This window comes from Nannobrachium achirus (assembly GCF_963921795.1).
Source record: "Nannobrachium achirus genome assembly, chromosome: 11".
Classification (NCBI taxonomy): domain Eukaryota; kingdom Metazoa; phylum Chordata; class Actinopteri; order Myctophiformes; family Myctophidae; genus Nannobrachium; species Nannobrachium achirus.
The window spans coordinates 24175500-24202435 of NC_137820.1; the positions used below are offsets into that span (position 1 = coordinate 24175500).

Consider the following 26936-nt stretch of genomic DNA (forward strand, 5'->3'; position numbering starts at 1 on the left):
CCCAGAAAATGACATTCTGGTGCTAACTCCAAAGCTGCTTCTTGGCTGACTTAAAAAGAAAGCAGCGGCGGTGGTCGCGCCAAAGTAAACTGGGACCTGAGCGCCGGTGTCTGGGATGCCTGAGGAAAGGCAACAAACGTCAGTGCGCCCATCCGCCCTTCTCACTGTCAATGACTGACTGACTAATCCCTGATATTGCTCCATGATCTAAACCTGCAGCCTGGCCACAGCATTAGAACACTGTGGTATTGTGTCCCTGCACTTTTGGAGTCTGTGAATCATGCATTGGCAGCGCCTTTTTTTGGATCCTTATGTTATCCCTCTCATCCTCAGCACTGCGACGTGCTTCATCATTTCAAGACCAAACTGTTTCTTTTCTCTGTCAGATTGTTTACGTAGTGGGTTCGGTCCCATGCATCCATCAGTTCACTTGGTGTCAGTTGTTGAGCATGGAGGGCAAGAAACCAGCGCTTTGAAATTATTAGAGCTGTTTGTTGTAGTAGTCAGTAATATGGAACGTGTGTGTTGCCAGTATCTTCCGTGGGAGCTTGAATATCATTGAATACAGCAGAGATTACACTGGCTCTTTGTGCTGTCTGTGAAAGCACAGCTGAATAATGTTGCAACAGTGCCCTCTACTGGTAAAAGCAGCATAGTCTTGCAGTGTGCACATAGTGACCATCACAACAGACTTGATAGTATTAGTAAAAGGCCATACAATTGTATCTTCTCGATTAACAACATTCACCTAATAATGCTTTTAAATCTTGTTCATTATTTAACAAAGTGTCTCTTAGAAGTGTTTTACTGTTGTTTTTATTTTATTCAGTTGACTGTACTAATGCATGAATAAATGTATGTGAATTTTTACCTAGTGTTGTCAACATCAATCCGAAAAGGCATATTTGCACACACATTCTTTCTTGGACAATGGTTTTAATCATACCCCCATCTCTTTTCTGTCGTTGCAGGTCTGCTGTATGCTGGTGCCAGATCGGGGGTTCACAATGAAAGTGAAGAGATGAGCCTGCAGCGAGCGGCCCTTTCCCTGCAGTCCCTGTCTCCCAGACAGCGCTTCTGAGGACCTGGCCTTCACAGTGCGCCCCGTGCACCATGGCAGGAGAGCCTCAGCGCACGTACGCCGTCAAAGAGCTCGGCGCTGAGTCCAAACTGCAGGATGAGGGGACGGCGCTGGAGCAGCAGCACAGTGACAGCACCACACAAGAGTCTTCAGAGCACTTCCCAAGCACCGGCACTGAGGCCCGCAGCGGCAGCAGAGAGGCAAAGACTGACAAACTAGAGAAGGAGAGAGACTGCACTCAGCAACGCGAGGCTGTGATACGGCCACAGCAAACGGGGAAGATCGACTTCAGGTCATTGCAGAACAGAACTAAATTTGCCACTGACAGGACCTGGCCCAGTGGCAAAGGCAGCCCCCAGTCCCCGAACGGAAAGAGCCGTGGCCGCGAAAAGGGCAAGCGGTCCGGAAAGTCCGAGCGGGGCAACCCGCAGCAGCTGTACAGGCTGAGCATCACCAACCCACGTTCCAACCCCACCATCGGCATCGCCTACCCGCAGCAGAAGGTCTCGCCACCCAAGAAGTTGGAAGCCAGTCGCGGCCCAGTTTCGGGCAGCTACAGATTCCACGTCCCCAGTATCCCGGAAAGAGAGGCCGAGCTGCAGCAAGAGGAGCTCAACTACAGCCGCTGCTTCCAGGAGGCCTCCTCTAACCTCACTGCCCCAAGCTATACCTCACAGGCACTCAGTACCGCAGGTGGAGCCTCCACCCACCAGCATCCACCCCTGTCCCAGCAGCAGCAGCAGCAGCAGCAGCAGCCACCAGGCCCGATGGAGAGCAACAATGCTCAGCCTGTCAACCAGCTGCTCTTCACAGACTTTCAGCTGAGTAGCTCCAATGCGTGGCAGTCACCTGAAAGGACTTTTAATGGTGCTAACTACGCAATCTCATCACAGAAGCCCACTGCCCTCACAGAGGCCAATAAAGCGAATACATTTGTGACTTTGCCGTTTCAGTATGGATATCAGTTGATGGAGGACTCAACGTCGGACCCATTTCCCTGTGAACAGAACCACCAGTCTCAAGACTTTGCAGACTCCTCCTTAGGTTCTGTTCATGTAACCCATAACTCTTATTCCTTCACGCCCGGAGAGAGCCAGGAGGTTTCTCAAAACAACACACAGTTCAATAATGAACAGCAGTCAGAGGATAGAACATCTTATTCACACACCCCACAGCCATCACAGTACATACAGTCACCACAAGGGGCAGTGTCCTCTATGCACTGTCCAAGGAGTCAGAATGAGGACTCGGCAAGCAGCGAGAGCTCTGGCTCAAGCTCACAGCAGTCAGAGCAAGGGAAGGGTGCCCTGCCAGAGGGTGCCAAGGCTTTTGGACAAGCAGACAGTAGGGATGTAGCCATCACTGCAGCCAGCAAGAGGAACTGCCACCCCAAAGACACAGCTGTCAGCCAGAGAGCACACATCCAAGGAAGTGTGCACCATGCAAGAAATATTGCACAAGGCCCCAGCTCCCAAATGCACTTTCCAAACAAAACATACGGCAGCCCTCCGCTGAATAACATTCATATGGGCTCAGTGCCCTTTGATAAAAACATCAACAAAGTGCACAGTATATTACCGCACTCCTGGGAGGGAACTAGTAAGTCATATTCACCAGCTGATCAAAACACAATTCCATATTCTGATATGAACGATAAGTTCCAGTTTCAGAACCAACCAGCACTTGAGCAAAGGCCAAATTCATCTAAAAGCAGCAGAATGCCCTGGCAGCAGCAGATACGCCTAAACTCCGCCATGCCTAGCCAAAACAGAATTGAATTATCTAGGCAAATTAGCAATCAAAAATTGGCCTACATGGTTTCCCCTTCTGAATGGCAGGATGATAATAAATCCCATAAGAACAGCTCCTTCCAAAGCAATAGAAACAGCGAAGGCTTTTCTAACCAAAGACAGGAATCTGTCAAACACAGCAGCAGCCCAATGTCTTCTTTTAAAGTGGACATGAGCCACGCGCAAGTGTGTGAGTCCAAGAATAAGCCTGTGTATTTTGGACTAAATCAGTCTCTTCCAGCCGCATCATCGAGAAACTACAACTACCCCCCAGTCCAACTCCCACCCATGGGGCTTATGATGGTCTCGCCCTATGAGTCCCCTCTGCCCTCTCCGGGCCACAACCCCACCTCCAGTAGCACCTGCTCCTCCCTCTCCCCAGCCTCCACCAGCCCTGTTAACCTAAACTCTGAGGACAGTCAAACACCAAAGCCAGGTCCCCCGCCGCCGTTTTATCACCAGCACCAAGCCAAAACCCAGTTGTCCTCAGATCACCAAATCACCAACCCCCATCACTTTCATTCCGACACCCCCCGAAACGCACCCTACGCCCCGGACAGAGCCAAAGATGACATGATGAGCTACCTGCAGAACAGCATGCACCCAAAGACTGCCGTGGATGGAAACAAGGGCTATATGGACAGCTTTGGGATAGATCACCACCAACCACCGCCGCCGTACTCTGCACACCAGTTAGCCACCTCTTTAGCCACAGCAAATCTTGACCAGCTGGACGTGCTGCTGACTTGTAAGCAGTGCGATCAGAATTTCAATAACTTGGCCTCATTCCTTGGCCACAAGCAGTACTGTGGTCAGCACAATGCATTTGCACAAAATGAGGCCAAAAACCTATCAAAGGTGGAAGACAGCAGGAAGTTCAATGCAGAAATGTCAAAAGCTGCGTTGTCTGGCTCCGGTGCATGTCAGAATGTTTCCATTCCAAGGTGTCCTTCTGACCTTCACCTGTCTTTGTTGGGGCTCAATAAGAATGGTGAGCTGATGTTTGATGGGGAATCAAAAGGAGACAGCAAGGAGGACCCGATGATCTCTGGCCCAGGCATCCTCCCTGTTCCCCTACCCGACCTGGAAATAGAGCTGGACACTCTCATTACAGAAGCCCTGAACGGACTTGGCTATCAGTCAGACAATGCAGAAATTGACAGCAGCTTCATAGATGCCTTTGCTGACGATGACCTTGCCACTGTCAAAACAACATCAAACAGACAATTAATAAAAACCAAAGAATCAATGGTGTTCGAGAGCAAAAGTAAGCAAGCAATAGACGATGACAGGAGTCTGATGCAGGGGAAGTATCTTTACGACTCGGACGTTAAAATCCCGGAGACAGAAAAACGGTACACAGAAAGCAAACTGGAGAAAATGGCACTGAGTTTGGAGCAAGATGAGAAAATGAAAAAAGAGGCCTCTCATAAAAATTCAAGAATCACTTCGGGGGATAAATCCAAAGAACAAGACAGCAAAATGAGAGAGGCAAGAAAGCTGTGCAAGAATGAGGATGAAAACACCAGTGCTCCGAGGTTCCTCTTATCCAGCAAATTTTCAGAGCGATGTGGCCTTAAGAACTACCAAGATGGCTCTGCGCTGCGCAGCTTGATCCATCCCCCATCCTCCACAGCCAACCAAACGTCCCAGACCCCAAAAACTACAGTGAAAGAGAGCAAGAGGAAACGAACAGGAGGGGGGACTTGGAGCAAAGAGCTCATTCACAAGATAGTGCAGCAGAAAAACAAACTTCACAAGCTCCACGTCAAAGGTACCAAGAACCTTCAGTTCTCGCTGGTGATGGAGAGGCTGACCCCCACCGTGCAGAACCCGGCGTTTGGAGAGTACGACTATGTCTCAGACTCAGACGACGAGTGTGAGCCGGTAAAGATAGCGAGCCAAGGCCGGCTGAGCCAGAGCAGCCGGTGCAAATACACGTACACCAAGGAGTGCAAATGGCGAGCGAGGAGTGAGCGAGACCAAGCCGCGTGGAGACACGAGTCAAAGGAGTGCTTTGAGGTGAAGAAGAGCGAGGAGGTCTCTCTCTCCCCTGAAAAACACAGCTCTCATCAGAGGCTCAGGAGGCGGGGGAGCAGGTCGTCCACCAGCAGCGAGCTCAGCACGTCTGTGAGTGTTTCCAGCGACAGCATCAACAGCCCCAAAAGCACTGACCGCACTGACTCAGACTGTGAGAAGAAGATGGAGATTAGGAGGAAAGACTCCCCGGAACAGAAAACCTACGAGAGGTCCTCACCACACAAGTTATGTAAAGAGTCCAGCTCACAGCTAGCACTTACGTTCACTAAATCTACCAAAAAGTACAGTTCTGATAAGCCTAGTCTTTCTGTCAGCAAAGACAACTCTGAGGCCCTGAAGAGCCTTTGTTCGAACGTGGAAGATTCTGATCCATTGTCATCCATACATAAAGCAAGGGGAGTCAAAAACCTTGACAAATGCAGGGGTTCACACACAGCGTCAAGAGAGAGGCTGGAGTCATATAACAGAGACACTTGTTTAGCAGTCGTTTTAAACAGCAATACCCCACAGATAGTAGACAACGCACCCCCAAAAGAAGAATCAGCACTGTCTACAAGTACCAGCGGCAAACAGTCACAGCCAGATTCACGCTCTGCCACCTTCAACAAAGAGCCAGCTGATTCGAATAATAAGAACGAGCGAAACTCAAAGGGCAAATTAACTCGTAAAAGAAGAGATAGTGAGGGGCCCCGGGCAATGCCATCAAAGTCTAAACTGTCAGACAGCACCACCTTTGAAAAACATAATGACAGTGTCTACACAATGAAAGAGGAAATTGCTTTAGTCGACGACTTAGTCCCCAAGCCAACAACTCTGTGCAGTGCTCTGGTGAATGAAGTGTGCCTGTCTCTACCTGAACCCCAGGGTCCATTGATACAGAAAGATTCATCACATCTTCTGCCCTACCCCTTGGACCAGGATCAGGGTCTTCTGAAATCCCCTCTTTCATTTGACACATCATCAATGTTTGGGGACCTGACAGTGGCAGAATTTGACAATGGCCTTTACTCAGACATGCCACTACAGAAAGAGAGTTTCAGCACAATAGAGAGCACAAATGATAAAAAAGAAGAGTTTGTATCATCCTTCTCGCCCTTTTTGGAACAAAGGGACTGGGGTCTTATGGTTGATGTCAGCCCAATGTTGCCAGATGAGATATCGCAGTACAAAGGCAACTCTGAGAAGTCAAATGAAAAGAAGTCAGATTACAGTCATGTTCCCTTGTCACTGCCAGAAAAAATAATGGACTACGGCACAAATCTCAACAGCTGTGCGTCAGAGGATGAGCTAGAGATAAAGAGAATAGTGACGGAACTTGAGAACCAGCTACAGACAACTAAGTTGGAGAGCCCGCCGTTACAAGCAGAAGAGGCCCCCAAACAATTGCAAATGAGCAAGTTCTCTCCTCTGAGACTGAGCGATGAATCATCAGAGAATGAACACACTGGTCTGGATATTAGGTGCCCTGTGCAGACCATGGACATGTCAGTCCCTAATGTGCCATTGGAGCATTTCAGTGAGCCGGGCCTTCCATGGTCTAGTCCATTCCAGTTTGAGTTGCTGAGTGGACACCACAGTCCCCACACTCCAACACACAATGACTCTGGAGTCCTGGATCATTTTACTGAAAAGGAGGTTGACATGCCTGACATGTTAAACGCAGTCACACATGTAGAACGACATCCACATCACCAAGTGCAAAATGCAGAGGACACGAGTTTTGAAAAAATAACTCATGCAGAAACAAAAGAGGAGATTTTGGAAGAGAAGAGATATGCCGAAAACCTGATGAAAAGCCTGGAGGTGATTTCTGATTCCATATTCAAAAAGGAGCCCATTATATCAGGACAAGAGGAGCTGAATAGCAACCCTCTCAAAAGTCCACAGCATCTAGAAATTGAATGTCAAGTGACTGACACAGTTGAGGGAAGACATGATGGTGAAAGGGAAGCTATTACAGAGGAGAATATATTATCGCCTCTAAATATCAATGAGAGGAAGAATGATATTGAATTCATTCTGAGTGAGTCACAGCCATCACTCTGCAGCAGTGCTGACCCTGCAGAGGATGACAAACTGACAGCTGTGTTATCACCACGGGAACCCACGGAAGACAATGTCAGTGAGACAGAGACTAAAGTCCCATCTGTCAAGGAGCATATTACTGAGCAGAGTAATGTGATTGAGTCAGTCTATGGCTCAAATATGGAGATGAATGACATCGAGGATGTGGCCGAGGAGGCCTGTGAGGACTCTAATGCAGAGGACGACATGGATAAACTCATACAAAACATCACAGACATTCAAGAGAACCCTGCTTTAGACTGCCACGAGGCAATAGAAGCGGTGAGGGCCATCACTTGTCAGCCTGACAGCCCTCCTTCAGCACCACCGCTTCTACATGACACCGCCACGGAAATGGAGAGTGAAAAGGAGAGTGTGAATGATGTTGTGGATCAAGTATGGCAAGAAAGAGCCGCTGACATAAACAGCAATTCATCGTTGTCACATGAACCACAAACGCAGAGCTCTGATCAACCGAGGAGGGAAAGTGAATTCACAGACGATGAACAAAAACAAGATGACCTAAGTGCTTCCACTGCCCCTCAAAACTGTAGCCCTCCTGAGATTCACTGCACCGGCCAGACAGCCAACATGCCCATGGAGATAATAACCACAGATAAGCCTTGCAGTCCATTACTAATGGAAAACAACATAGAACATACGACAACTCACTGCTCCTCCATTCAAGGCACTCAGTTTATAGAGGGAGAAGACAGTGTGCTGAGTCTCGCACAGAACGACTGTGTACTGGAGAGCACTGTGTGTGCGGTTGTTCCGTTTCAGTACAAGACAAAACCGGAAACGCCTCCTACATTTGACACCATTCAAAAGCAAGAACCCGAGATACCACACATCGAAGACATCGAAGAGAATCTTCCCATCCATCACATGGCAAGTGATCAGAACTCACCTTGCACAGGGAATGCAGATATGGAAGAGAGTCTTACTCTACAAGCTGATGCACCACCGAGCAGTCCTGCACCACTGAGCAGTCCTGCTCTAGTAACCTCTCACACGACCACAGAGAACCTGGTCTTACCGGAGGATTCAGATCTGTCACAAAGTAATAATATGACCAGTGACCAAGGATCATTTCACCACATGCAATCCCACACAGAGGACTGTGATGAACAAACTGACAACAATGCATTGCTGATCGATGCACCGTTGTCCACAGCAGCTGAGATGGAATATTCTCTCATAAGTCCACCTCACCTGGATTTGGTGACTATTGATTGTAAAATTCCCACATCTGAAGCAACTGTCCCGTCTCCACTCCCCCTCACGGGTACAGGTGAATCAACTGATGCACAAGAGGCCCTCTCGAAGACAGACAGAATGTATGATTTCAAACTTAGCCCACTGAACTATAACGGCTTCTCAGATGAGCCTCCACTGTTGAATCAATATGACTACATCCCCATCTCACCAGCCAACAGAGTTGAAGAGGAGTCTGATGTCAAGCAGTGTCCAAGAGATGACAGCAACATTTGTGGTGACAAAGCAGCACTGACAGCAAACGAAACCACAACAATCACAGATGCAGAAATGTCATTAAATTCAGATCCTCCGACTGAACCAGTCGAACCCTTGGACAGCAGCATCGTCCAAGAGAGTCTGCCATTTACATGCGTTGCATTGGGTCTCCCAGCACAAATCAAATGCACTGATGCTTCCGATGACAAGGCACAGGCGGACACAGAGGTCTGCCACAATGATCTTGAATCTGTTGAATATCTGAGTGTACGCGCTGACTTCCTGAGCAAATCTGAACCAGAGAATGTAAACACATGTGGGTCTCTGTGTGAACAAGGAGCTGCTCCTCTCAAACAGGATGCACCAGACCTTCCACCCACTCCTAAGCCACTGAGCATCTGTGACAATACATGCCTATCACCAGAGTCGGCAGAAACACAGCCAACGCGAGAGACTGACCTGTGCTGTTCTGTAACCCACCAGGTGCAAGAAGAGATGGAGCAAAAGAAAACGAGCATGCAGAACGGCACTCAACAAGGAAAGGTCCTCTGCGACATCTGTGACATGTGTTTTAGGACAGTGCCGGGGCTAAAGAGACACAAGGCCATGAAACATCTGATCAGAACTGACAGACACGCTGTCCCGGACAACGCAACATCAAGTCAGGGCGGCACGCTCGTTTATGAGACATCACAATCTGCAGAGATAGGGTACGCAGATGAGTCACAGTTCTGTTTCCCAGATGAAGTGGAGGGGGCAGCTGAGACTCACACAAAGATGAGTAATAACATTCTCACATCTAAACCAGCGGCCACAGATCAGATCCTGGAGGATGTGACCACGGAAACAAATACACAGACACTCATGGATGAAATAGTTCCTCATGTGCCTCCCCCGGCGCCAAAGGCAAAGAAGAGCAACAAAGCGAGGAAAAACAAAAATTGTGAGAGCAAGACGGACCCTTACTCAGATGAGCTCCTAAATACATTGAAGACAGACATCCGGCAAGCTAAAAATTGTGAGAGCAAGATAAAGACGGACCCGTTCTCAGATGAGCTCCTAAATATATTAAAGACAGACATCCTGCAAGCTATAACTCCTGAATTCCAAAACCGCAAATTACAAGAAACATGCAAGCCAACAGAGGAGCGAGGGAAAATCCATAATCATCTCGACAGAAATGTTACCGAGACGCAGGAAATCCCCCTCCCCGTTGCTTCACGCTGCAGCGTCGAAGACACATCCGTATCTCCCACACAAGAGACAGATGGAATCAGTGAACCGGTGCCGTTAAATGAAAAGGACACGGAGGTGCAAGAGGTGAAAAGTACAGGCGTGCCTCAGACGGCCAGTGAAGAGGCAGAATCATGCACATATAATAATGTGGACGGTGCTGTGGATAAGAACGTTACTAGAGAATGTGAGAAGTCAGAAGAGGAGTACGCCAGCGAGATGTGTGAGCAAAAAGCATCGGGAGAAAGTCTTGCCAAAGAGATTCTTAGGAAAGTTTCAGTCGAAATAAAATGTGAGAACGGCAGCAGCCCGGCAGACAAGGTCAGTCCTGTCACCTGTGTGTCTACGCCCCCTCCTAGCCCGCCTGGCCTCAGTCCCACTCTCAAGGCCTTAATTGACGATGATACCACATTCTCTCAGCTGTTCCCCCGAGACGAGGAGATGAAAAGGAAAAAGTGTCCGAGGGTTTACAGCAAGAAAAACAAGAGGCAGAAGCTGTCACCTGATTCGCATCCGAATCACGATTACCCTCCCCCCGAAATATCCGTTGAAAATAAAACTCGGTGCACCGAAAAACAACCACCTGAAACACCCATCAAGAACAACAGCCATTGTGAATACGAGACCATATCAAGAGACGACGCTATCATTTTGAATATGTGCCACAACAGCACCTTAAAAAGTGATGCTGAGGCATTATCTAACGTCAAGCAAGGCGTCAGTGATCACAAGGACAATCATGAGAACAATGAACAGCTTGCCGGCGATGCGTTGAATCCTCTGGAGAGCACCATTGATAAATCCTCTATAGCTTGGAATGACTCCAGTGACATCAGTAGCTTGACTGCAGACCCAATGGTGTCATCTGACCCGAGCCCGTGTAACGCAGACATGCCAAACACACCGTGCCCCCTGCCATCTGCCCCCTCCCCAGCTGCCCCCATAGAGACAAGTGTCACGGACAATGCACCAGGTTTCCACAGCATAGACATTCAAAACGTCAACACTACATTCCAACTTCCCGAGATCCAGTTCTTTGACTCGAATAAAGACATCACAGTGACACCTCCGGCTGTAAATGATGATGCCGAGAAGAGAGAGGTCGAAAAGTCCAAGAAACCTACTGAGCGGCGAGGCAGGAAACGGCAAGAGGGCGGCATTAAGGTGAAAGATAAGCAGTACAAATGTAAAGTGTGCTTCACCTGGTTCCTCACCTTGGGGGAGCTCAACTTTCACAAGCTCTCTCACAACCCCTCTCCGCCCCCTACATGCTACATGTGCGTGCAGCGCAAGTTCAGCTCCAGGGAGCAGCTGCGAGACCATCTGTGGGAGAAGCATGCCAAAAACAAGGCCGGGATCTGGACCTGCGGCATGTGCTTGAAGGAGATATCAGACGTGTGGATGTACAACGAGCATCTTCGAGAGCATGCCACCCAGTTCGCTCGGAAGGGCCAGACGCAGGGCTCCATGCTGGGCATTTCGGGAACCATCATGCAGGAGACAGCCGTGAAGAACTTCATTACCTCCATCATGCAGCACCGCCCCAGCAAATCGAACAGAGAGTCAAGTAAATCGACCAAAGAGCAGGATAAAGCTGTGGCTACAGTCAGTGCTGTGGCAGATGGGAAAAGTGTGGAGGGAGCTGAGACGAAAGTTCACAAGACAAAAGTCAGCAGCGGAGCAAGTGGGAAGCAGAGCACGTCAACTCCACTCGAGGTCCTCCACAAAACAGTCACGTCTAAAACTGTGGAGATGCACCCAAACTGTAAAGATCCTTCCAGAGACTGCCACCACTGTGGCAAACAGTTCCCCAAACCATTCAAACTTCAGAGGCATTTAGTGGTTCACAACCTGGAGAAGATTTTCCTGTGTCACAAATGTCCCGTCACTTATCAGGAAGCCCAGGAAATGAAAGATCACTTGAAGAGTGCACACGAGGAGGTAGATGAGTTGGATTCAAAACACACCACACTTTACACCTGCGAGCTCTGCGCCGACGTCATGCATGTCATTAAGAAATCCTTCATCTGCAGCACATGCAACTATACCTTCTCTAAAAAGGAGCAGTTTGACCGGCATATGGAAAAGCACTTGTCGGGGGGGAACAAGATTTTCAAATTCAGAGGTGTTCTCAGACCTGTCAAAGCCTCTGCCACCAAAGAGGAAGAATGTGATTTGCCTGCAAGTAAGAAGAGGAAAATTCTCTCAGAGACTCTGCAAGAGAACAGTTCTGACAGTGGCATTGCCAGCATCGGCTCGCTGCACTTGAATAACAACTCCGAAATGCCGTCTTCGAAACCCACTACTTCCACTGTGGACGACTCCACGCAGACCAGCACAGCTGAATATCACACTGACGTAAAGACAGAGGATACTGCAGAGGAATACTCTGAATGTACCTTTCCTGTGGGCTGTTCTGAATCGGCTGCTCCCAAAACAGAGGAAATCGACCCCAGTCCCTCGCCTAAATCACCTGATAAAGAGGTTTATGGGGAATCAATTACTGAGCCATGTGATGTGAAGGAGGAGGATGATTCACTTTGTATCAGAGACAAGACCACCTCACAGTGGTCTGAATCAAAAGAGAAGAGCAAAGTGGCAGAGGCGGGGGCTAATGGCAAGCAGCGTTCTGTTGAAGATGAGGCTGGTGAGAAAAGGTCAGAAAATAACATTTTAATCCCATCTAATGAGGATTCTGTAAGCTGCAGAGAAAATCAGAGCAGTGCAAAGACACCCGAGTCAACAAAGCATAAGTCACCTGTCGTCACCAGTATGATGGAGCAAGAGCGGGAGCGTGAGCAGAATACAACTAAAACTTACAGCAATGGCAGCAAACAGAAGGACATTTTCTTATCTAATGGTGCTGAACAGCAAGGTAGCAGTCAGATTAAAGACAAAGTGTTCCCGTCCAAGACAAGTGATAACAATAAACACAACTCCACCATTAGCCCCAAGGCTAATGACTCAACACCAGTCTTCCACTCTAAGCTGTCCTCACAGGCCTCAGTTCCAAATGAAGATAGAGACTCTTTGCGGCAACAAAAGAGGAGAAAAGAGATTAAGTCGCCCCTTAGCCTGCAAAGGGTTTCCTCACCGGCCACGCGAGAGAACCTTGGCATTGACGCCAGGGCGAAAAAGAAATTTCGCCCGACCAAGTGTGAGGGTCCCTCGTTGCAAAGGAAGTCGGATGGACCCAGCGACTACCCTGTGCTTTCTTCAGTACGGGACGATGTTGTTAGCAACAAAATTGTCCCAAAGCACAAAACCGCGAGCTTGGGTTTGCAATCAAAGAGAAACTTGCTTGATAACTGCACACCGAAAAAAGTAGAGGTGCACCACCTGAACGGTGACTATAAAGCCAAAAAGGGACCTTCAGGACGCCTTTTGCATTCCCCAGTCTCTAAAGTGTCAGCAGCTCCTATGAACAATTCCTTGAATAAGTCTAAGCCAAAGATGGGGGTCAGCCGGTCGATGGAAAGTCACGCCTACCGGACGGCAGAGTCCCAAAACCACCTCCTGAGTCAGTTATTTGGCCAAAAACTCACTAGCTTTAAGATTCCTTTAAGGAAGGACACTTCGGAATCTATAAACTGACGGGGGTTGAGGGATCTGTGAAAAAGAGACAATAAAGTTCACAATCACAAATGACTCATCATGATGAATGAGATTGCACGGCCCTTTTCTGTGAAATGCTTTTTATAAATAGTCATGTAGTCACTTTATGTCTTCTTTTTTGCAATGTCTTTATTACACAAATGTGAGGACTAATTGCAGATATGCATTTTCAAGTCAACAATGCTATTTTGGCAAATCATGAACATATTCTGCTATTCCTTTGTTGGATATTATTAATTTCATTGATGACATTTCACTCACATAAAGGAAAGGAAAAAAAGAGAATACTTGAAAAACACATAAAAATATCAACCTTTTCCCCCCAAGAAATGCATGTCAGTCTTACATTCACCAAATCTTAAGAGGTCATTGTGGGAATTTGGCAACAGGACCAAATGACATCACAACTGACTTGGACTATTGTCTGTGCACCTTTTGTACATGTTTCAAAAAATTTAAGAAAAGAACAAAAATAGTTATAATTTTGTATTCATTTTTACTTTACTGTACTGCATCGACATTCGTTGTATTAGCCTTATTGTATAAACATTAACTGGTGCTATGTTATATTTTTATTGCAATGTGAATGCCAGTGTCCTCAGAAGGGAACGTTCAGATCTGTAGCAGTTACATTCACCCAACTGTGCTCAAAGGTTCTCTTTAGTTTCTTACAAATGGTAAAGATACTGTGTAAACCACCCATGTAGTTCATCTGTAGGCTGGCAGGAAAGGAAATTAGGAAAGCTTCTGGTGCATATGAGGACACATCACAGTCCTGAGACCTGTATTACGGAGTTCTTCCCATGCACTGATATCACCACACACAAATCACAACCTGAATCATCTGTGTCTGTATTCCAACTGTTTTTAATTATGAATAGTATTTACTAGGACGAAAAAAAGGTGCTTTATCTTGTTTATACTGTATGTATCTTATATTGTATAATATTGTAGGTAGATTATTTTCTGGTGTAATAATGCCCAATGTCAAAGTTTTATTTTAATAATGTGCAAATGAATCATGAGAGTGAGAAGAAAGGGAAATGCAAAATGCCTCTCGGAGGCTGTTAAAGTGGTTCACTAAGTGCCTCTTTTATCGCTGGTTATTAAAGGTCCGTATTGGTCTCTTCTTGCTCGTGTCTTTTTGTTCCTTTATTCACGGGGATGTTTCACAATGTTCCACCTCCGTCCCTGTGGACCGCCGCTGTCACTGCACACTTCAAGCGTATAGTGAGCAGGGGAGGCTGTGTGCGCCTGGAGGCAGAAACAGGTGCACACACACCCACACACACACACACACACACATCACCTCACACAAAACTATACCGTAAAATCCTTGAGTGTTAATTTAACTCTGAGTAGCGTACACATGTAACCAAATGGACCCGTACGCTCATTTGTACTGTACAAATTGGCCCTGAGGATTTGACTTTGTACATCATTTGACAAGACACGCTTAAACATGCCATCCTCACCACCACAGGGAAAACATGAAACAGTTATGATTGATCAAAAACCAGACGCCGGGTCTCAGAGCACATGAGCTGGCAGGAAAAGGATGGGTGGGGGGCATCCATCAGTGTTGATTTTGACAGCATATTTTGATTTAGTTTTAGTCAGTCTTTTGAATAAAATGTCTTTTAGTTTTAGTCATAATTTAGTCACCTGAAAAGTTTTAGTTTTAGAAAAAAATGTTAGTCGACTAAATATAAGATTTTAGGCGACTAAATCTACAGGTGATTCAGTCAACTGAAATGTATTTTGGCAGGCCTTGATGGTATCGTAATGACTGATTTAACACTTGGTTGTGTGCTGAAAATAGCAGATCTACACAACGCATCGCAACGCCACGCGTTGTGAGCTTGTAGATCTGCTATTTTCAACACGCAACACCTGAGAGTTACCAAACATAAAATGACTCTCTTCTCCACTAGTCCCTCCCCAACATTTTAGTCTAGTTTTTATTTTGTTGACGAAATGGTCAATATATTTAGTCTTAGTTTTAGACATCACAGCTTAGTTTTTATTTAGTTAAAAAAAATGCAGTCGACAAACATTTTTCGTCATAGTTTTAGTCGACGAAATCAACACTGGCACCCACCCACCCCCAACACACACACACACACACACACACACACACACACACACACACACACACACACATGCACTCCTCTGTCATGAGTATTCTTTCACGTCGCACGCTCACCGTGTGTAAAATGGCTTCTACTCCTACCCGAGCATATTCCATCATCACATAGGAATAAAAAGCCATAGTGCACAGCGGCAGACATATACAGGGAGGCCGGGGGTGGATGCGAGGTGCAGCCATGGTCTCACGTCCTCCACTAAACTGCACACAGACCTGGAGGGGGGGAGAGAGTTTGAAAAATGCAGTAAAAGGTGGGCAGAGAAGGAAGAAAGCTAAGAGGTTATCTTTTCACTCTATGACTGAAGCTCAAGGTCTTAACCAGTGGGAAATACAATAAAACATGGATTATGGTAGATATCACGTTCTCTCTCTCTCACTCACACACTCATTTGACTCCTCTAACAAAAAGGTCAGAATGTGTGCATACTGTGTGCGTAAATTGGAATGAACATGAAGGCTATTAATAAAGCCGATATTTGGGATGTAAATCATGATCTTAAACCATATGTATTATGTGTGAAAGTACAAATCTGTTTTCACCAACAGAAAAATATAATTGAAATAAAATAGAAAAGTAAATGTTCATGCTCAAAATAGGGAATTCATGTACAGTATATTAAATATAAATATTGTTTAGTTTAAGGTATAGAATTTCCCCTCGTAGTGGGAAATGTCTGCGCACAATGGTACATTTTGATAACATTCGTAACTTTTTAATGTTATGAATGTTGCAATAATAAAGTGAGGTTGTCACAGAATCCCAAGGCACACCTCACGACACACCAGTGTCTCTCAGGAGGACACCATCTGGGAACCACTGCATAGGTTAACACAGTGGTTCTCAACCTTTTCAGGCCGTGACCGGCCCCAAATAATCATTGTTGAAGCATTACATTTTGTATAACACGGTTGTATTGTGAAAACAGCAGATCTACATGCTCACAACGCCTCGCAACGCGAGGCGTTGTGAGCATGTAGATCGGCTATTTTCACAATTTCTGCCTCTAATGTTTGACAATTTGGCCAATGTTTAACTTGTCATTTTAGAGGTATTAAAAAGTCCTTCAATTGTCACGTTAGAAATGTGCAGATACCCTCTGTACACTTAAACTTTATGTTGGTTTGTTTACTGTTGAGAGAGAAAACAATGCACATTAAGTTAATCATCTGGGGGTCCAGACCTACATGTTGAGAACCACTGGGTTAACACAGTGCAACTGATTGCAGTGGCTGGAGGTGGTTTGGTTTCCCTTCTCTGGTAGGACACGGTGGACACCTACTGGTTGACAATGGCAATAGAGTTGCAAACAGGAGGTGATATTTCCCACAGGCGTAGGTCATAGAGTTTTAGGTGTAGGTCTACAGAAGTTGTGGCCAGGGGTCATCGCCATGCTGGCTTGTGGTGGACATGTTTTGTCAAAATTCAATTTTTGCCAAGGATATACAAAATGAGTGTACAATAATATTGCCAGAAACACATAGAGAGTTAGCCCTGAATGACCATAACACGGTCTGTAACTCTGAGAGTGTACGAATGGAACCAAATGGACCTTTAAGGGTCCATTTGGTTCCATTTGTACACTCTCAGAGTTAAGGGTGTCCTTGCAAATAAAACATTCGAGAACCGCTAGTATAGTTGGGCTCCTAATGTGCAATAGTGTCTTAGTAGTAAGTAAGTGTCATACATATTCTGAAGAAAACCTGGAGACCTGAAATTCTGTATTTTTTTCTTATGATAAAAATAAGAAAATTATAATGATGAAATGGAATGGAATGGAAGAAAAAAATGAAAGAATCTGAAATTTGCCACGGATGAGGCCAAGTCACAGACACATTTGTCTGTGTACGACATATTGATGACCCGTGGTTGTGGCTGTAGATGATTTAGCTCTTCCAAAAACTGTTACTAAACAGTTCAGCACATTCACATTCCAGCATGAAGACCACATGAAGCATTATTACTATTAGCAATCTAATCTTCGTGTTGATAATGACATTTGCACTGCTAGTTTTCTGGAGTTAACCTTAATTTTGCCAGACATATTAGACATATTTATTTGGGTTGAAACTAAAAGGCTTTTTGTTAAAAGGTTAAAGCTATATATCACTGCTATAGTGTTCTTTAATAAACAGAAAATACATTTGGGTCACCAATTTAATCAAATCAGGAGAGGGAACGCATTTATCAGCTTCAGATTCCAATTTCACTTCCTGTATCCTGTATGAGTTCTCTCTCCTGACTGGATGAAATTGTTGTCCCGACCTGCTTCTAAAGAGTTGGACAGGCACCTATTGAACAAGTAACAGGTGTTAAACACTAATAATAAGGGTAGGCTAATAATAATAATAATAATAATAATAATACATTTCATATAATCTTTTATTTAACTTCAATGCTAATCGATTCCAGTCTGACTTGCAGTTTCATAATAAGCCTAGGCCTACTATGTGCCGTGTTGCAGGCTACTCAGGAAGTGTAATTTATTTAGCAACTTGTTATTACTCCTTTAAAAACGAATGATGTTTTCTTATTACTTGGTATCAAAAGTAATTAGTGACATTACTCACTGTTACCGTATCTATATATAATGAAATAGCAGCACAATGTTAGTAAAATAAATACAAATAAGTAAAGTTCACTTTCTGCAGCCAATATGAAATACCCATGTATGGCCATCTGGGAATTTGGGAGCAATGTCTGAGCGCTGCATGATTGATGACTTAAATGACACTTGAGACAGGGTGACAGACGTGTGAGTGATGTGCCTGTGATAAACATGTCAAATTGAACAATCTATATAGAAATCAAGTGACACTGACCCACACACAGCGTATTTCTTCCTTGACACCCCTATTCTGATGAGCTGTGTCTTCATGAATATTATATCTCTTTTCATATTTATCATTCTGTCAGTGTGTGTGTGTGTGTGTGTGTGTGTGTGTGTGTGTGTGTGTGTGTGTGTGTGCGCGTGTGTGTGTGCGTGCGTGCGTGCGTGCATGTGAGACGTCTCATTTCAACAACCGTGGCTTCCCTTAATTTGCACGCATCACCCTTAAATTTCCCCGGCATTTACCTCACGCATGGTGTCGTCCGTCCTTCGAGGAGGTCCCACGCGGCACCCTGCTTGCTCCGGGGTCCACCAGTGGTCGGCGGCTATCTGTTGATTGAGACAAAATGAATCTACCAGCTCTGTCACGACTTCCCCGGGAACGTGTCAGAGGGAGCGAAGAAGAGTGGGGGGAGCACCGTGCACCCCCCACTGTCAGCTGGCCTTTTATCATCTGATCTTGGAGGAAATTCTCCAGAGGCACAGACAGTCATGCAGGAGCACGACAGCAACGCTTTTGTATGAGAAGCCGTTTAGGCCAATATAGCATAGTCAACTCGCACATACATGTATACTTCACTTGCACATACATACATAATGGTCTTTCACTTGCACATACATACATACTTCACTCGCACATACATACATACTTCACTCGCACACACATACATATTGGTACTTCATTCGCACATACATACATACTTCACTTGCACATACATACATACTTCACTCGCACATACATACATACTTCACTCGCACATACATACATACTTCACTCGCACATACATACATACTTCACTCGCACATACATACATACTTCACTTGCACATACATACATACTTCACTTGCACATACATACATACTTCATTCGCACATACATACATACTTCACTTGCACATACATACATACTTCACTCGCACATACATACATACTTCACTCGCACATACATACATACTTCACTTGCACATACATACATACTTCACTTGCACATGCATACATACTTTACTTGTGCATACAGTGTTGAAAATGTATATATGTGCATGTTGAGTTTGTTTAAATGTGCGCAAAAGTATGTATATATGTGTGTGCAAAAGTATGTATGTGTGTGTGCCTGAGTATGTATATAACAGGAAGGCACAATGATATATCCGGAAGTTAGATTTCAAATTAAAAGCTTTTGGAATATATATATAAATGTAATAGTAAATTTGAAATAGATGCTTGTTCGATGCTTACCCACCCTGGGGGTGAAATAGTATTAAAATAATACGATGCAGAGGTTAGTTGGGCTGACATATAATACCTTCTAAGATTAGGCAGTTAAAACAATAAAAAAACGTACAAAAAATCCTTTCCTAAAAAATACAATCTCAGTTTGGTTTGCAGCTCATAAACATATGAGAGATATGCCTATACTATCTCAATTTTCTCCTATATGGGGTAATGAACAGTTTATTCCGGCCAGAAACGGACAGTGATGGACAAGCTACTTGGAAAATGTAGCTTGTAGCTAAGCTACAAGCTACTCTTGATGAAATATAGCTTAAGCTACAACGAAGCTACCCACAGAAAATGTAGCAAAGCAAGCTACAAGCTACACGGCAAAAGTAGCTTACTACAACAAAGCTACTATTTTTTTTTTTATCAACTTCATGATCAAGTACAACTTTCCACCAAACAAATAGGCAGGAAAAAAAATGCTCAGTTCGATTGATTATTATAAAACTGGAAACAAGCCCTCATGTCTGGCTTTTTGTGTCAGCCTCTCTTTTTAAATTAAATGTGTACCTTTTCAGGCTGTGACCCCCCCAAAAAATCCTATTTGAACTGGGGACCCCACCCTGACAAGCAATTGGAATTAGGAGTTGAGGCATTATATTTAGTTTCACATTTCTGTTCCACCAATACATTTTGTGAAAATAGCAGATCTACAAGCTCACAAGGCCTCGGAACACAAGCTTGTAGATGTAGATCTGCCATTTTCACAATTTGTGCCTCTTTTACTATATTGTCAATTTGGCCAATGTTTGACCAGTTTTTTTTATAGTTGATAACTTTTGATGCAGTTTTGTTCTTTTATTTATATGTTTTTAGGTATTAAAAATGTCTAAAAGGTCCTTAAATTGCCACTTCACTGTCATTAGTTAGCTTTAAAGGTGAGAATATGTTGGCTGTCGAAACAGCTGATAAGCTGCAGCCAGCGGTGGACAGTAACTGAGTAAATGTACTTGAGTACGTTTACTTTTATTTGTACTTCAAGTAGCTTAAAAGCATGTACCGGTATGTACTCTTGAATACATACGTTTATTTAAAAGCAAGTACTTTTTTACTCTTACTTGTAACATTTTGACTGAGTGTACTATGGATTGGACTGGAGTAAATGTGACCAGGAGTATACTCTGTACTCTTACTCAAGTAGGCTACTCGGGTCAAGTACTGTCCATCTCTGGCTGCAGCGCAGCGAGTCAAGCCTGATTTAATGCTCCCCCCCGAAGATCTACAAGCTCACAATGTTGGCATTAGCAACGCGATGTGAGCTCGTATGTCAGTTCTCTTCTCACTCAGACGCTCTCTGAAGTCTGAACACTTCACCATGTCGTTGCGGGGAGGTGGGACGTCCGCGAACGAATCGAATCTTTTGAACGGCCCTTTGAAGTGAACGATGGGATCCGGTTCGCGCAGTAGAGAGAGCGAAGTAGAGAGCGCATAGTGAGACAGATCCTTGGCTCGGTCTCACTTCAAAGAGCCATAAATCCCTTGCTTTAGTCTCTTCTCGCTACACAGAGGAGGACAGGAGGTTCGTTGAATTAAGTGAAAGCAAAGCTGCGCTGCGCAGAACAACACGTTTGAGGATCTGTTGGGAATTATTTTCCTCATAAACTTTATTTAGCAGTCAAATTTCGCCGGGATAGTAACGTGTAGCGTTTGTTGGACGCTACGTCACTACTGCATGGGGTCTAAAAATAGCTACGCTATTTGCGAACAAATCAAAACAAAACAAATCAAATGGACTGTCTTCATTTTTGCATTCTGCTGCTGCTTTCATCAGTTGTGCACTCCACTCAGCAGTAGGCCTGTTGCTTTTCCAAAAAGCTTTTAATTTGAAATCTAACTATAGGGTCCTTCCGGATATATCAAGTGCCTTCCTGTTATATACATACTCAGGCACACACACATACTTTTGCACACACACACATATATACATACTTTTGCACACACACATACATACTTTTGCACACACATATATACATACTTTTGCACACATACATACATACTTTTGCGCACATTTAAACAAACTCAACATGCACATAAATTTTCAACACTGTATATATGCACAAGTAAAGTATGTATGTATGTGCAAGTGAAGTATGTATGTATGTGCGAATGAAGTATGTATGTATGTGCGAGTGAAGTATGTATGTATGTGCAAGTGAAGTATGTATGTATGTGCGAGTGAAGTATGTATGTATGTGCGAGTGAAGTATGTATGTATGTGCAAGTGAAGTATGTATGTATGTGCGAGTGAAGTATGTATGTATGTGCGAGTGAAGTATGTATGTATGTGCGAGTGAAGTATGTATGTATGTGCAAGTGAAGTATGTATGTATGTGCGAATGAAGTACCAATATGTATGTATGTGCGAGTGAAGTATGTATGTATGTGCGAGTGAAGTATGTATGTATGTGCAAGTGAAAGACCATTATGTATGTATGTGCAAGTGAAGTATACATGTATGTGCGAGTTGACTATGCTATATTGGCCTAAAGGGCTTCTCATACTTTTGCACTTTGAAGCAGAGTGACATTATCAGTAAGTATGGCCTTGAAATAGCATCTCCTTTCTCTCTCTCCCTCCCTCCATTTCCGAGTCTCCCCCTGCATGCCTAATCTGATCTACTTTCTTCTTCTCTTCTCAATCCACACACACACGCGCACACACACACACACACACACACACACACACACACACACACACACACACACACACACACACCTCTCCTCCACCAATCTCGAGCTTCTCTTATATTTTCACTTGTGGCTCTCTTTTCATCTGCTTCCATTTCATACCCGCTTGTTTTCTTCCACTCTGTCCTCCCGTGTTCGATTTCTTCATACCCGTCTCTTTCCCCTTCCATCTCCTCTATCTGCTGCCCCCTCACCCATCAGCCACCCTCCACCCCTCCATTCCTCCTGCACCTCTTTCCCCTCTCTCGCCACCCAGGGGCGTCACAAGGGGGGGGGGGGGACTGAGTTACTAGGGCCCAAGGTGGATTTTATTCTTTAGCTATTGAAAAATAGCAGATATACAAGCTCGCAGCGCGGCACTCGGTGCACTCGGTGCCGCGCTGCGAGCTTGTAGATCTGCTATTTTTGAAAAGTCGTGAAAATGTGTGCAAATCTTTGAATATATGTATTTTTTTAAGCGAACATTTGGAACAAAAAATTTGCTTCTGGGGGGGTCCCTAGAACTAAATATTTTGAGATGCGGGTCCGTGGCCAAATACATATAATTTTGGGGGTCCTTCACGTGAAAAGGTTTGAGCACCACAGGCACATAAACATAGGTTTTTCGAAAAACCTTAAAAGGATTCGAAACATTCAAAGATTTGCACAAACGTTTCACGATTCTCGTTTCACGTTTCTGTCAAGCTGTCAATCTGTGAGCTTGAATATCTGCTATTTTTCAATAGTTAAAGCACAAAATAATGCGTAACAATGCGTTCGAAGAACATTCATGGGGGGCCCATGGTGAATCCTTGTACCCAGGGCCCAGAATTTGGGTGCGACGCCCCTGTTGATCACCCCTCACCGCCTGAGCGCCTCGATCCCTCCGACGTGGAGAGTGCTGCCGGCTGCCTCTCAGGGAGGTCCAGAGATCAGGGGCGGATAGCGATGGGCTGCTGGTCAGCGGTAATGACACGAACGGGTGAGGGGCGCCCGGGGTCGCCACTATCGGGAATCTGAGATTTCTGCTATCACAGAGAGAGAGAGAGAGAGAGAGAGAGAGAGGGGAGGGAGAGAGAGAGAGGGGGGGAGAGAGAGAGAGAGAGAGAGAGAGGGGGGGAGGGAGCAGGGACGTGCTGGGCCCCTGATTCAGCCCGGGAAAAAGAGTTGCAGAGGCCCTCATTGCGCGCTATGGAGAGAGATATCTCTCTATAGCGTTGCTGCTACTCAAAGATTTGCCATTTCAGATCACGACAAGTGACAAGCCAGTGGGCCAATTACATGAGTTATATTTCGTCGTTGTCGGGTGGAAACCTTGTACGTCCAAAACCGTTTGTTTTGTATTTATCATTTTAAAAATGATTTAAACTAGTGAAAACAGCCGATCTACAAGCACACAACGCCTTGCGGCGCGAGGCGTTGTGTGCTTGTAGATCTGCTGTTTTCACTACTTTTGTGCGACAGCCTTTTATTATGAAGCAGGGCTTTGCTTCGCGAAAAAATTTACAAATTTGAAACTTGGAGATACAAGGTTTCTGCCCGACAGTGACGATTTACTTTGTTGGCCGCCCAGCCCCCAAAATGGAACGAAGACCGACATTTTATTTTTATTTTTTTCCTAATGGCCGGCCTGGACCGGCCAGGAATGAACCGGCCGTTCGGGAGTTGTCCCGCTTTTCCCAATGGCCAGCACGTCCCTGGGAGAGAGAGAGAGAGAGAGAGGGAGAGAGGGGGGGGGGGGAGAGAGTGAGTGAGTGAGAAAATGAGAGATAAACATTGATGGACAGATGGAATCTGTGGTATGAAGGGTAGAAAAGACCAATCATTCCATTTACAATCCCCCCCCTGCCCCTCCACCGTGAACCCCTCCTCTCGCATTCACACAGGATCACGATGAGTTTCCATAGGGATGCTGCTATCCCCAATCATTTGTGTTCAACACCACGGCCACGGCCACGGCCACGTATGAATAATTCAAATAACGCAACAATCAACGTAAACAAGTTTCCCCCTGGTGAGAACAGAGAGGACAAAGGAATCCGTAAAAATCAAGACATCAAACTAATTCTGCCTGACAACCGCAGAAACGATGTCTACCCCTGATATGCCGAGGAAGGAAATGCTGATGATGAGAAAGCACGCAGGGAGGGCTCCCCCTGGACTGCCACCTGGAATGGGAGTCAAAGAAGTAGGGCAATAATATTGTGTTGGAATGAATTACGAAGCAAAAAAATGCAGCATGAGGCATGCTGGGCAAAGACAAAGAAACCAACATACAGTAGAATCTTATCTTATATTCTTGGAATATTACACAGGAAATATTATATTACGGGATAGTTAAATTACTTATTTTCTATGATTACTCACCCCATGGACACTTCAATTCATGGATATCTTTTTGTTTTTGTCACATTCCTAAGCCAATAATTTGATGACCAGCAGTCGTTCTCTATGGAGACACAAAGGGCCTGCTTTGTTCCCTATGGAGACACAAAGAGTCTCCTCAAATTATTTGGCGTAGGAATGCGACAAAAACTAAAAAATATCCATGAATTCATGTCTCCATGGGGTGAGTAATCAAAAGAAATAAAGTAATTTTGGGGGCGAACTATCCCTTTAATCTTGTGAAATGTTTTGAAGATTTTCACCAAAATAATGATTCCAGGTTGAAAGTGGTTGACGTAAGGCAGTGGCGTCTGTTCAGCAGAAGCTAAGGTATGGCAACATGACTGGTGTCTTGCACGCGCGCCCTTGCGCGCGTGCAAGACACCAGTCATGTTGCCATACCTTAGCAACAGGCACGATGAAAAGTTAATTTTATTATTTCCCCCTGTAGCCAAGGTATGGCAGCTGCCATAGCTTGCCATACCCAATTGACGCCTCTGACGTAAGGCCAGGCTTCCTCACGATCAAGCAATAGCCTCTCAGCAGGAAGTCCTTTTTACTGCCAATCCTTTATATCCATGCAACCATTCATCATTCCAGTTAGCAACAGAAAAGGGCACGATGCTTAAAAGTACATGTTTGATGTTCCAGGTTTGCACGAATAAATGGGGTGGCTCTGCAATAGCCTGTTGGCTCCTCTGGCCTCTGTTTCTGCAGAGACTGGAACACTGCACCTAACAGCAGGTGTCTAGAGAGAAGTGCTGATTATACATCTCCCTCCAAACATAGTTTGTTAGCCTATACAGTGGTTCTCAACCTTTTTACACCAAGTACCACCTCAGAATATATCTGTCTCTCCAAGTACCACCATAATAACTGATGTTAACCACTTAAACCCCAGCAGTGGTATTGTGCGGAAAGCTTCCACTGATGTCGATCAGCTATTGTAAATGGTAAATGGTAAATGGTGCATTTATATAGCGCTTTTAATCCAAAGCGCTTTACATAGATTGTGCATTACATTCACCCATTCACACACACATTCATACACCGGTGGCGGAGGAAGCCATGCAAGGCACCAACCTACTCACCGGAGGCAATTAGGGGTTTAGAGTCTTGCCCAAGGACCCTTCGACATTAACTCAGGGGGAGCCCGGATTCGAACTGGGAACCCTTCGGGATTTATACCCTTCGTGCTCTAATACCAGTTTCTCTACCCCTGAGCTATGCCGCCCCATTGTCAGTGGAAGCTTTCCCCACAATAACAGAAAACAGAAAAGACACTAGCATTGAGCCCCGAGGGACTCCAGATGTTCATGTGGTTAAAATACAGGTGCGTAGACCCCATCCTATTCAGTTATGCACAGTTAACACAGGAGGCCAATTTATCCCTTGAATTCAATTCATTTGTGTTGCATTCCCAAGCCAATAATTTGACCATGGGTCATCGGACAGATTCTCAGATCTTCTATTAATGTCTAAGTGTGCTGTCGTGCTCATTTCAGCACCGCTGAAGCCTAATTCAACCAATTGCTTGGTCAGAAGAACTACATGTAGTATAATACAAATATTTCACTCCACTTACGTAGTTTTTCTTCTTTTTTTGGGAGACTCCCGCGTACCACCAGAGGGGGGTTAAAGTACCATAGGCTGAGAACCACTGGCCTAATAGATTATACATTATGTATTTGTACATTATTTGGCAGCTTTAACCCAGGAAATAATGTTTTTTTTTCTATCGATTACTCACCCCACAGAGAGACTTGTTTTTGTCACATTCCTAAGCCAATAATTTGAGGACCAGCAGTGGGTCCCTATGGAGACACAAAGAGCCTGCGTTGTTCCCTATGGAGGCACAAAGTGTCTCCATGGGGAACAAAAAAGAATCTATGAATCCGTCTCCATGGGGTGAGTAATCGATAAGAAAAAGAAAAAGTCATTTTGGGGGTGAACTATCCCTTTAAGTAGCCTTAAATAATCCTTAAAATACATTACATGTAATTCCTCTCATCTCAATTATATCGTCACTGTCGGGCAGAAACCTCGTATATCCAAGTTTCAAATTTGTATGTTTTTTCCCCCCCGCAAATTCAAACCCTGCTTCATCACTAGAGACTGTAGCACAAAACTAGTGAAAATAGCCGATCTACAACGCCTCGCACCGCGAGGCGTTGTGTGCTTGTAGATCGACTGTTTTCACTCGTTTAAATCATTTTTAAAGTGATAAATACAAAACGAATGGTTTTGGACATACAAGGTTTCCACCCGACAACAATGATATAGTCAGTTTAGCAATCAGGGACATTTCTTGAATGCAATAAAAATGGGAAG

At 45.0% G+C, this 26936-nt stretch overlaps 1 protein-coding gene across 1 annotated transcript; it reads left to right on the forward strand.

Annotated features, from left to right (window-relative positions):
* Positions 1–1113: 1113 nt before the first annotated feature.
* znf469 (zinc finger protein 469) lies at positions 1114–13278 on the forward strand (the record flags this gene model as incomplete). Its single annotated transcript, XM_080736960.1, has 1 exon — positions 1114–13278. The coding sequence occupies one exon, from the start codon at positions 1114–1116 to the stop codon at positions 13276–13278; it is 12165 nt and encodes a 4054-aa protein (XP_080593086.1).
* Between the last annotated feature and the right edge of the window lie 13658 nt (positions 13279–26936).